General features: G+C 44.1%; 1 protein-coding gene across 2 annotated transcripts in view; it reads left to right on the plus strand.

Annotated features, from left to right (window-relative positions):
• Positions 1-13,647, plus strand: part of LOC137427239 (uncharacterized) — a 128,196-nt gene that overhangs the window by 47,034 nt on the left and 67,515 nt on the right. For both annotated transcript variants that reach the window (XM_068116571.2, XM_078778540.1), the window contains one exon: positions 7,200-13,339. In XM_068116571.2, coding sequence (XP_067972672.2) covers positions 7,200-13,339 — 6,140 coding nt within the window. The remainder of the gene's footprint in view (positions 1-7,199; positions 13,340-13,647) is intronic.

The following is a 13,647-nucleotide window of genomic DNA, read 5'->3' on the forward strand; positions in this document are numbered from 1 at the left end:
TTCAGGAGTGTTTTGAACAACCAAAAACAACCAAGACAGAGCACTCACGACATGAAGTAGGAAGTCGCCATCACGGTACACCCAGCGCACCAACGACCAGCAGGGGGCGAGAGAGAGAGAGAGAGAGAGAGAGAGAGAGAGAGAAGGAGAAGGAGAAGGAGAAGGAGAAGGAGATCAAGGATAGAGGGTGGTAGCTGGATGCGGGGTTGCTGCACCTGTATAGGCAGAAGAAGAAAGCAGCAAGGAGAGCTGTGGATAAGGCAAGGAATGAAGAGGTGTACAACACGTTGGGGGAGGATGGTGGGAGGAGGAAGATCTATAAATTGGCTCTTGGTAGGAAAGAGTATAGCAAGGACATGAAGAGTGGGGGGGGAGAGGTGGTCGGGGCGATTATTAAGAATGGTATTGGGAGGCAAGTGACAGAGGGCAGCAGTATTGAAGATGTGGGAAGCATATTTAAAATAACTGTTTAACTGGGAAGGAAGGAAGTTGGTGATGTCACTGATAGTTGTTTAAGGGTTTTTATTCACAGCTCTGATGATTTTCTTTCATCAACTGCAGTTGTTTTTCTTGGCTGACCTGACCGTTGTCTATTTTTAAGTACACTTGTGGTTTCTTTTTAAAGATATTCCAAATTGCTGTATTTGCTATGCCCAATTTTTATGCTGTGGTTCTAATTGAATTATTCTGTTCCTTCAACTTACAAATTGCCTGTTTTTCTTGCATAGACAGTTCTCTGGTCTCTATGTTGGTTTATGCCTACTGACTTCAAAAGCACACTCCCAAGACAAAAGCAACGGCTAAAACCAAACACTAGACATTCGCAGCTCTTTTGTGTGAACAATCAGTGCAACAAGAAACACCTGTCCATCATTTGTTAAAATACTGTCACGTGACTCCTCGGTTAAGACCGGGGAAATCACGAATAGCCAAAGCGAGTTTTAACTCCGAGGCGACAATCAAATACGGACTTCACTCTATATGAGTGGGAGGAAGAAAGAAAAGAAGAAGAAGCGGGAACTTTACCTGACGGTCCGTGCGCGCAAGCGTCTTCAACCTTGTGGAAATTAACTCACAAAAACCCGATTTATGGTACAAAATAAACGCGGCTTTATTGCCGGACCCCAATACAAAGAAACGCGCTGGTAAAGCTAAGCCCCCTAGTGAGTGCTCAAACACAGACTTGCACAACAGACAAATGGTGAGGATAAATTAAAATAAGCGTTGTGTTTGTGGGTGTGGGCTTATCTCCGTCTAGCTGAGGGGTGTCAGGGTTCGTCAGGTCCGAGCACGTCATCCAGGCCCCAAGCATGCAGTCCGGACGCGGCTCCGATGTGGGCGGGAAGTAGGCCTCGATGAGCCCCCGTTCGTGTGCTGCCAGGCCAACATACGCCACTGTGCGGCAAGCCTTGTTTGCATGCTCGGTCCCGTATGTGAAAGCAGGTAAGGAGGATCGTCAATGCTCCACTGTCCCTCCACCGTTCATCGTCGCCCAACGAGCAAGGGTCCAACGGAAAGAGATCCAACGCAAGAGAAGGCAAGAAGGGAAGAGAGGTCTGGGCAGGAAGGAATCCAAAGACGAGAGGCAGGAAATGTCGGCCAGCGAGTGGTTTTATCGATCGTCCCGTGACGTCGGCTCTCTCCCCCGCGAATCGGTGACCTGCTTCTTGCTCGCTTCTCCCCCCGGTCAATCACGAGTCCTTCTGGACGTGGCTATTGCCTGCCTGAGCAATGTTCCATCGCCATGGTACGCAATGTGCAGCCGCTTCCTGACTGTTCTTTCTGTCAGTTCCATTGTTATTGTGGCCGAGGGGGAGTAATTCATGTGTGCACGAATGGGAATGGATTCCTAATCTATGTGTCTATGTGTGTTGCCATACGGGACAATGGATAGATCACAGGTTTGACACACCGGGGAATTAACATAATCCCTACAACTACTTATCACAAAGCCGTCCTTGTATGACCACAAAGATACACTTAATCCGAACGAACCGCCTAAACAAACTTATTTCAAGTGAGGTTCCCCACCACGACAGCCAGAGCATATACCTACGCAGATCTACCTGGATCTATATATGTCCACAAAATTCATAACAATACTTATGATTATCTAAAATGGTGGGAGTGAACATAAAAAGTGCTATTGTTCTATGATGGTGAAACATATATTTACATAGAAATACCAAGAAGTAAAGGAACGTATCCTGGACATAAATTGAGGTCTTGTAAGTGCGAGATTATGGTGGTAAACTCCACAAGTGTGAAATTGAGCAGTTGCACATTTTTATCAATGTTACCAAAGGCTGTCTCAATTGTTATTAAAAAATATTAAAAGTCATGCATAAAAATTGTTATTTGAAAGTTATTCATAATTGTGTACAAGCCACAACTGCACAAAACCCACATCATCTCTAGACGTAAATCGAGCATTTGGCACAGTCTGGTAATGCGCCTGGCTCTCCAAAATCTCTGCCTAGGCCATCCGAGGCCACCTCCTCTCATGACCTCTCGACTTTTTCCACTCGCATAGTCAGCGCACTGTTCTCAATGGGATCCTCTCATCTGCCTGTCAAGGCTGGAGTGGCACAATGTAGTGCCGTAGGCCCAGCCCTATTCATCTCTGATTATTTCGAAAATCCTCTATTTCTTTGCTGATGACTCCACCCTCTGCCATGACATCGCTCATTCTTCAGTTAGGTGGGCAGCAGCCTTTTCCCTCTCGCCTGACTGTGATATAATCAGAAGCTGATACAACACTTGTAATGTCTTTTAACCCTGACAAATCTCACACGCTCACTCTGTCTCTCCTAAAGGACCATTTCTTAACAAATCTCTTAAAGAAGTTCAATTACTCAAAACTTTTGGGCCTTACCATCCACCATGATATTTCTTGGGCACACCATATATCCACATTGGCCTCAAAAGCCAGCCACCTGCTGGACATCCTCCATCGTGCAGTCTTTCCCCAGCAAATTTGATACACCACGTGCTATGAAGTTGTTTAGTTGATACCACATGCTATAAAGTTGTTTAGTTGATACCACATGCTATAAAGTTGTCTAGTTTATACCACATGCTATAAAGTTGTCTAGTTTATACCACATGCTATAAAGTTGTCTAGTTTGATACCACATGCTATAAAGTTGTCTAGTTTATACCACATGCTATAAAGTTGTCTAGTTGATACCACATGCTATAAAGTTGTCTAGTTTATACCACATGCTATAAAGTTGTCTAGTTTATACCACATGCGATAAAATTGTCTAGTTTATCCCACATGCTATAAAGTTGTCTAGTTTATACCACATGCTATAAAGTTGTCTAGTTTATACCACATGCTATAAAGTTGTTTAGTTGATACCACATGCTATAAAGTTGTTTAGTTGATACCACATGCTATGAAGTTGTCTTGTTTATCCCACATGCTATAAAGTTGTCTAGTTTATACCACATGCTATAAAGTTGTCTAGTTTATACCACATGCTATAAAGTTGTCTAGTTTATACCACATGCTATAAAGTTGTCTAGTTTATCCCACATGCTATAAAGTTGTCTAGTTTATACCACATGCTATAAAGTTGTCTAGTTTATACCACATGCTATAAAGTTGTCTAGTTTATACCACATGCTATAAAGTTGTCCAGTTTATACCACATGCTATAAAGTTGTCTAGTTTATACCACATGCTATAAAGTTGTCTAGTTTATACCACATGCTATAAAGTTGTCTAGTTTATACCACATGCTATAAAGTTGTCTAGTTTATCCCACATGCTATAAAGTTGTCTAGTTTATACCACATGCTATAAAGTTGTCTAGTTTATACCACATGCTATAAAGTTGTCTAGTTTATACCACATGCTATAAAGTTGTCTTGTTTATACCACATGCTATAAAGTTGTCTAGTTTATCCCACATGCTATAAAGTTGTCTAGTTTATACCACATGCTATAAAGTTGTCTAGTTTATACCACATGCTATAAAGTTGTCTAGTTTGATACCACATGCTATAAAGTTGTCTAGTTTATACCACATGCTATAAAGTTGTCTAGTTGATACCACATGCTATAAAGTTGTCTAGTTTATACCACATGCTATAAAGTTGTCTAGTTTATACCACATGCGATAAAATTGTCTAGTTTATCCCACATGCTATAAAGTTGTCTAGTTTATACCACATGCTATAAAGTTGTCTAGTTTATACCACATGCTATAAAGTTGTTTAGTTGATACCACATGCTATAAAGTTGTTTAGTTGATACCACATGCTATGAAGTTGTCTTGTTTATCCCACATGCTATAAAGTTGTCTAGTTTATACCACATGCTATAAAGTTGTCTAGTTTATACCACATGCTATAAAGTTGTCTAGTTTATACCACATGCTATAAAGTTGTCTAGTTTATCCCACATGCTATAAAGTTGTCTAGTTTATACCACATGCTATAAAGTTGTCTAGTTTATACCACATGCTATAAAGTTGTCTAGTTTATACCACATGCTATAAAGTTGTCCAGTTTATACCACATGCTATAAAGTTGTCTAGTTTATACCACATGCTATAAAGTTGTCTAGTTTATACCACATGCTATAAAGTTGTCTAGTTTATCCCACATGCTATAAAGTTGTCTAGTTTATCCCACATGCTATAAAGTTGTCTAGTTTATACCACATGCTATAAAGTTGTCTAGTTTATACCACATGCTATAAAGTTGTCTTGTTTATACCACATGCTATAAAGTTGTCTAGTTTATCCCACATGCTATAAAGTTGTCGAGTTTATACCACATGCTATAAAGTTGTCTAGTTTATACCACATGCAAAAAGTTGTCTAGTTTATACCACATGCTATAAAGTTGTCTAGTTTATACCACATGCTATAAAATTGTCGAGTTTATACCACATGCTATAAAGTTGTCTAGTTTATACCACATGCTATAAAGTTGTCGAGTTCATCCCACATGCTATAAAGTTGTCGAGTTTATCCCACATGCTATAAAGTTGTCTAGTTTATCCCACATGCTATAAAGTTGTCCAGTTTATACCACATGCTATAAAGTTGTCTAGTTTATACCACATGCTATAAAGTTGTCTAGTTTATACCACATGCTATAAAGTTGTCTAGTTTATCCCACATGCTATAAAGTTGTCTAGTTTATCCCACATGCTATAAAGTTGTCTAGTTTATACCACATGCTATAAAGTTGTCTAGTTTATACCACATGCTATAAAGTTGTCTTGTTTATACCACATGCTATAAAGTTGTCTAGTTTATCCCACATGCTATAAAGTTGTCGAGTTTATACCACATGCTATAAAGTTGTCTAGTTTATACCACATGCAAAAAGTTGTCTAGTTTATACCACATGCTATAAAGTTGTCTAGTTTATACCACATGCTATAAAATTGTCGAGTTTATACCACATGCTATAAAGTTGTCTAGTTTATACCACATGCTATAAAGTTGTCGAGTTCATCCCACATGCTATAAAGTTGTCGAGTTTATCCCACATGCTATAAAGTTGTCTAGTTTATCCCACATGCTATAAAGTTGTCTAGTTTATACCACATGCTATAAAGTTGTCTAGTTGATACCACATGCTATAAAGTTGTTTAGTTGATACCACATGCTATAAAGTTGTCTAGTTTATACCACATGCTATAAAGTTGTCGAGTTTATACCACATGCTATAAAGTTGTCTAGTTTATACCACATGCTATGAAGTTGTCTAGTTTATACCACATGCTATAAAGTTGTTTAGTTGATACCACATGCTATAAAGTTGTCTAGTTTATCCCACATGCTATAAAGTTGTCTAGTTTATACCACATGCTATAAAGTTGTCGAGTTTATCCCACATGCTATAAAGTTGTCTAGTTTATACCACATGCTATAAAGTTGTTTAGTTGATACCACATGCTATAAAGTTGTCTAGTTTATACCACATGCTATAAAGTTGTCTAGTTTATACCACATGCTATAAAGTTGTCTCGTTTATACCACATGCTATAAAGTTGTCTAGTTTATACCACATGCTATAAAGTTGTCTAGTTTATACCACATGCTATAAAGTTGTCTAGTTTATACCACATGCTATGAAGTTGTCTAGTTTATACCACATGCTATAAAGTTGTCTAGTTTATACCACATGCTATAAAGTTGTCTAGTTTATACCACATGCTATAAAGTTGTCTAGTTTATACCACGTGCTATAAAGTTGTCTAGTTTATCCCACATGCGATAAAGTTGTCTAGTTTATACCACATGCTATAAAGTTGTCTAGTTTATACCACATGCTATGAAGTTGTCTAGTTTATACCACATGCTATAAAGTTGTTTAGTTGATACCACATGCTATAAAGTTGTCTAGTTTATACCACATGCTATAAAGTTGTCTAGTTTATACCACGTGCTATGAAGTTGTCTAGTTTATACCACATGCTATAAAGTTGTCTAGTTTATACCACGTGCTATAAAGTTGTCTAGTTTATCCCACATGCTATAAAGTTGTCTAGTTTATACCACATGCTATAAAGTTGTCTAGTTTATACCACATGCTATGAAGTTGTCTCGTTTATACCACATGCTATAAAGTTGTTTAGTTGATACCACATGCTATAAAGTTGTCTAGTTTATACCACATGCTATAAAGTTGTCTAGTTTATACCACATGCTATAAAGTTGTTTAGTTGATACCACATGCTATAAAGTTGTTTAGTTGATAACACATGCTATAAAGTTGTCTAGTTTATACCACATGCTATAAAGTTGTCTAGTTTATACCACATGCTATAAAGTTGTCTAGTTTATACCACATGCTATAAAGTTGTCTAGTTTATACCACATGCTATAAAGTTGGTCTAGTTTATACCACATGCTATAAAGTTGTCTAGTTTATACCACATGCTATAAAGTTGTCTAGTTTATACCACATGCTATAAAGTTGTCTAGTTTATACCACATGCTATAAAGTTGTCTAGTTTATACCACATGCTATAAAGTTGTCTAGTTTATACCACATGCTATAAAGTTGTCTAGTTTATACCACATGCTATAAAGTTGTCTAGTTTATACCACATGCTATAAAGTTGTCTAGTTTATACGATGTGCTCTAAAGGTGTTTTATTTCATATAATTTCTATTTTCACAATGGAAGTTGTGTGCCTGCACTCTTTTTATTTTGGAATGTTCTTTCAGACTTGCAAGACGGACATGCTTTGGAATGAAGCATCAGCAAGTTATTATATCTTCTGCTTCCCTGCCTTCCACATGCCAGCATTCATCCAGTTTGAGCTCCCAGCATTTGGGAAATGAACAATGTGCTCATGATTCTCACAATATTCAAGGTTTTACTGCAGAGAGCGATGTCACATTACCTGGGAGCAGCTCTCTCACCATAAGTCAGATGTCATCGCAACCCTCTCATTTGTCCTGTAAGAAGGATTTGTGCACAATAAACATATATGAATCTCAAGAAAAGGACATTGAGGATTCGCAGAGGGTCCTAGCTAGTGTGACACCAAGACAGGTCACAATTTCCACCAGTGATGACTTTGGCAAAGTATCACTTCAAACACCAGACAACAAATATATCTCAAAAAGGCATGAAGATCTTACCTTTGAGACACTGGAGTGTCAAAGTGGCTCTTCCCTGAAGAGTTTGACTGTGGCACAGCCAGCATCTGCTTCAACCATAATAGAGGAGCATCATGATACATTGGACTTGGAGCAGAAATTGTTGGTGCATGCCAATGGAATGCATGGAACTTGTCCTTCAGATGGCACAAAAGACCTTCATAATCGGCTCCAGGCATTGTCTTTAAACCACGACGGAGGTACTCTGTCCTCCCGATGCCAGAACTCTCGTGGGGTAGGAAGGATGAAGGAAAATTGGAATGATGTTCGCAAAGCAAAGGATGCTGATGCATTTTTGGACTTCAACACCACAGATATTTCCAGAATAAATACAGGAAAAAAAAGAAAGAAACATTTTGATGATGGAGGAAACATGTTTGGTGGTATGACGACCAAAAGTAAGCTAAAGCAGAATCGAGATTTTGAGAGAGATTATGATCGAGGAAGGGAGAGAAAGGAGGAAAATTGTAGGGATATACAGAAAAGCAGGCAGAGAAAAAATACAGATTGCTTTTGGAGGCAAATTGGAGAAATTGATTGTGGGAGAAAAATGGAAACATCTTATGTATCAAAGTGGAAAAGTGTGCCAAAGCGTTGCCAGGTTTCAGAGAGAGAGAGTAAAAGTGTAAGTACAGGAGATGTTTGTAAAAGGACAAAAGGGAGTTCCACTTTGAGCAGCAGAGACAAGGCAAGGTGGAGTACAACTTTGGATACTACAAATAAGGTAATGCGGAGTTCAACTTTAAGCAGGGAACAGGGAAATGAATGTTCAAACTTTAGCCGAGACAAGACAAAGGAGAGTTCAACCTTAAGCAGCAAGGACAAGGCAAAGGAGAGTTCAACCTCAAGCAGCAAGGACAAGGTAAAGGAGAGTTCAACCTCAAGCAGCAAGGACAAGGCAAAGGAGAGTTCAACCGCAAGCAGCAAGGACAAGGCAAAGGAGAGTTCAACCTCAAGCAGCAAGGACAAGGCAAAGGAGAGTTCAACCTCAAGCAGCATGGACAAGGCAAAGGAGAGTTCAACCTCAAGCAGCATGGACAAGGCAAAGGAGAGTTCAACCTCAAGCAGCAAGGACAATGCAAAGGAGAGTTCAACCTCAAGCAGCAAGGACAAGGCAAAGGAGAGTTCAACCTCAAGCAACAAGGACAAGGCAAAGGAGAGTTCAACCTCAAGCAACAAGGACAAAGTAAAGGAGAGTTCAACCTCAAGCAGCAAGGACAAGGCAAAGGAGAGTTCAACCTCAAGCAACAAGGACAAGGTAAAGGAGAGTTCAACCTCAAGCAACAAGGACAAGGCAAAGGAGATTTCAACCTCAAGCAGCAAGGACAAGGCAAAGGAGAGTTCAACTGCAAGCAGCAAGGACAAGGCAAAGGAGAGTTCAACCTCAATCAGCAAGGACAAGATAAAGGAGAGTTCAACCTCAAGCAACAAGGACAAGGCAAAGGAGAGTTCAACCTCAAGCAACAAGGACAAGGCAAAGGAGATTTCAACCTCAAGCAGCAAGGACAAGGCAAAGGAGAGTTCAACTGCAAGCAGCAAGGACAAGGCAAAGGAGAGTTCAACCTCAATCAGCAAGGACAAGATAAAGGAGAGTTCAACCTCAAGCAACAAGGACAAGGCAAAGGAGAGTTCAACCTCAAGCAGCAAGGACAAGGCAAAGGAGAGTTCAACTGCAAGCAGCAAGGACAAGGCAAAGGAGAGTTCAACCTCAATCAGCAAGGACAAGATAAAGGAGAGTTCAACCTCAAGCAGCAAGGACAAGGCAAAGGAGAGTTCAACCTCAAGCAGCAAGGGCAAGGCAAAGGAGAGGTCAACCTCGAGCAGCAAGGACAAGGCAAAGGAGAGCTCAACCTCAAGCAGCAAGGACAAGGCAAAGGAGAGTTCAACCTCGAGCAGCAAGGACAAGGCAAAGGAGAGTTCAACCTCGAGCAGCAAGGGCAAGGCAAAGGTGAGTTCAACGTCGAGCAGCAAGAACAAGGCAAAGGAGAGTTCAACCTCAAGCAGCAAGGACAAGGCAAAAGAGAGTTCAAACTTAAGCAGCAGTGGCGAGGCAACTTCTGGTACAACTTTATACAACAGGGGCAAAGCAACAGAAATTTTAAACTTGCATTTTAGGAACAAGATTGGGGAGACTGTTGCATTGGATGTCGGGCACATGATAGCGGAAGGTCTAACGTTGGGCGCTGGGGGCTTTGCTGAGGAGGGTCCTACATTGGGCAGCAGAGGCACGGCGGAGGAGGATCCGATGATGTGTGCTGGAGGTTCGGTGGAGAAGGATCCGAAGTCGGGCACAGGAGGCACGACAGAGGAGTGGCCGACTTTGGGCACCTGGGGAACGTCAGAGGAGGGTTCGACACAGGGAACTGGGGGCACGGCGGATGAGGGTCTGATGCAATGCGCCGGGGACACTGTGGGGGAGGGTCCGACGCAATGCGCCATGGGAACGGCGGAGGAGGGCCCGCCACAGGGCGCCGGGGGCACGGCGGGGGAGGGGCCGACGCAATGCGCCGGGGGTACAGTAGAGGAGAGTCCAATGTCAGGTGCTGGGAAAAAAACAGATGAGATTCCGATGTGGGGCACTGGGCAAATGCCTGAAGAAGGTCCAACACAATGCGCCGGTGGCATTGTGGAGCGTCCGACGCAAGGCTCCGGTGGCTCGGCGGAAGGGGGTCCGATGTTGGGTGCCGTGGAAAAAGCAGATGAGATTCCGATGTGGGGTACTGGGAAAACACCTGAAGAAGGTCCGACACAATGCGCCGGTGGATTTGCGGAGGAGGGTCTGACGCAAGGCTCCGGGGGCATGGCGGAGGAGGGTCCAATGTCAGGTGCCGGGGAAAAAGCAGATGGGATTCCAATGTGGGGCACCGGGCAAAAGCCTGAAGAAGGTCCAACACAATGCGCCGGTGGCATTGTGGAGGAGCGTCCGACGCAAGGCTCCGGTGGCTCAGCGGAAGGGGGTCCGATGTTGGGTGCCGTGGAAAAAGCAGATGAGATTCCGATGTGGGGCACTGGGAAAACACCTGAAGAAGGTCCGACACAATGCGCCGGTGGATTTGCGGAGGAGGGTACGACGCAAGGCTCCGGGGGCATGGCGGAGGAGGGTCCAATGTCAGGTGCCGGGGAAAAAGCAGATGGGATTCCAATGTGGGGCACCGGGCAAAAGCCTGAAGAAGGTCCGACACAATGCACTGGGGGCATTGCAGAGGAGGGTCCGACGCAAGGCTCCGGGGGCATGGCGGAGGGGGGTCCGATGTCGGGTGCCGCGGAAAAAGCAGATGAGATTCCGATGTGGGGCACTGGGCAAACACCTGAAGAAGGTCCGACACAATGCGCCGGTGGAATTGCGGAGGAGGGTCCGACGCAAGGCTCCAGGGGCATGGCGGAGGAGGGTCCAATGTCAGGTGCCGGGGAAAAAGCAGATGAGATTCCAATGTGGGGCACCGGGCAAAAGCCTGAAGAAGGTCCGACACAATGCACTGGGGGCATTGCAGAGGAGGGTCCGATGCAAGGCTCCGGGGGCATGGCGGAGGAAGGTCCAATGTCAGGTGCCGGGGAAAAAGCAGATGAGATTCCAATGTGGGGCACCGGGCAAACGCCTGAAGAAGGTCTGACACAATGTGCCAGGGGCATTGTGGAGGAGGGTCTGACACAATGTGCCGGGGAATTTGCGGAGGAGGATCCAACGCAATGCGCCAGGGACATTGCGGAGGAGGGTCTGACACAATGCGCCACGGGCATTGCGGAGGAGGGTCTGACTCAATGCACCAGGGGCATTGCGGAGGAGGGTCTGACACAATGCACCGGGGCCACGGTTGAGAAGGGTCCGACGCAATGCGCCGGGGACACGGTGGAGGAGGGTCCGACGCAATGCACTGGGGACACGGCGGAGGAGGGTCCGACGCAATGCGCCGTGGGCACGGCGGAGGAGGGCCCGACACAGGGCGCCGTGGGCACGGCGGAGGAGGGGCCGACGCAATGCGCCGGGGGCATTGTGGAGGAGGATCCGATGCAATGTGCTGGGGGCATTGTGGAGGAAGGTCCGACACAAAGAGCTGGGGACGTGGCGGAGGAGGGTCCGACACAGGGTGCCAGGGGCATGGTGGAGGAGGATCCAAAGTCGGGTGCCGTGGAGAATGCAGAGGACATTCCGATGTCGAGCGCCAGGGAAACAGCGGATGTGGGTCCAACATCGGGTGCCAGGAGCACGGCGGAGGAAGGTCCGACGTTTGTAGGTGTGGGTCCGATGTTGGGCACCTGGGACAATGCAGAGGAGATTCAGTTGTCGGGTGCCGGGGAAACACTTAAAGAAGGTCTGATGTCAGGCGCCAGCGAAACGTGCTGGGAGATGGCCGAGGAGGGTATGATGTCGGGCGCCGGGGAAACGGCGGAGGAGGGTCTGACGTCGGGTGCCGGGGGCACGGTGAAGGAGGATCTGATATCGGGCCTCATGGGCATGGCAAAGGAGAGTACGATGTTGGACGACATGGGCAAGACTACAGAAAGTAGGATTCAAAATGCAGCTAGTATTCAGCAATTTGAGGCCCCACCACAGCAGGTAGATAAAGGCACAGTGACCAACATTTACAGGCTTGGGCATCATAAGGAACATTTAGATGTTCACCAGCATGAGGTTTCAGAAGTCATTACCAACATTTATCCTAAAATGTCCAGTTTGATCAATGTTGATCCTCAAAACATGCTGCAATTATCATGGGAAAAGCATAACACCGATGGTTTGAAAGGTGATACGATATCTGGAAATGTTCTGACCTGTCTTAAAGCCACAGTCGAGTGTACTGCTCAAGCATCAAGATGTAAGGACTATGCAAGATTATTTGTGGAGATTGGCAGTGGTAGTACCAATGAAACCCAGCAAATGCAAGCCGATGAAGGGAAGCCACATGTTTCTGTTGTTGGAATGAACTCTGATACTTGTGTGGTGGAAAGCCAAAATAAGAACAATGAGGGAGAGCATGATAAACAAAACTATTCAATAGCAGGTTCTGCTGGACAGTTTGTAACATGCCACATTGAAAAGCAACCTACCACCGTCAATTCAAACGATTCATGTACTCAAGGTAGTTTACTGGCTAACCCCCAAACGGATGAACTTTATACCATTAAAGCAAAATCAGAACAGGATGAAGGGTGCATTATAGTAGGCAATGATAAGCAAGCCACAATGGACATTGAAGATGGAGGCGAAGGGGACAACTGCAATTGGAAGATAGGAATTACTCCAATTGGTGTGGGAGGTGGGGTCGCATCAGGCAAGGGACATTCAGCCATGGCAGAAGAGGTTTTGACGAGTAGGGAGAAGGCAGTTGCTCTTAAGGATGATATCAGTCCGTGCAATGATGTTGCTAATAAGCTGCAAGATGAGCCATTCTTCGAAGCTGAACCCTCACATTGTTTGCAGTCTATTACCAGTACAATTGAATTGAACAGCCCTCATGAAGCAGAATCTGCAACAGTAGGTCGGCGGAATATAGGTCGGTTAGATGAAAATAAGGTTGTTGAAGTTGATCGGAACAATCCCAAGATGGATTTCATGACGAGTTTGAGCCTCACCGTGTCTCCACTGAAACAACAAGAAAAGCATCCGAGTACAATATTGGCATTGTCTGCAAAACATCAAGGACTTGTCCCTTCAGGAGTAGGTCGTAAGTGTGGAGGGCAAGAATTGAGAAAGACGACAACTGGTAGGTTGGATTGGAGAGCATTACACGCTTTTTTAAAATTGTTTTTGTTCCTTTTTTATTGTTCCTATATCACTGATCATGGTAATTATGTGTCTGAGATGTTTCAGTTACCCTCGCCAGAGGAGACGGTATTGCATTCGAGTCCGTTTGTCTGCACAGAATAAATAAGATTTTCTCTGCAACTGTTGGTCCGATTGACAGGAAATTTTCACCATAGGTGCACCTCCACCTGTGTAAAATGTTAATGATAATTATGACATCGTAGGCCACGTGGTACGGGCGGAATCTTGGAAAAACCGAAAAACTTT

This window comes from Myxine glutinosa, chromosome 5 (genome assembly GCF_964187855.1).
Source record: "Myxine glutinosa chromosome 5, kmMyxGlut1.1, whole genome shotgun sequence".
Lineage (NCBI taxonomy): Eukaryota > Metazoa > Chordata > Myxini > Myxiniformes > Myxinidae > Myxine > Myxine glutinosa.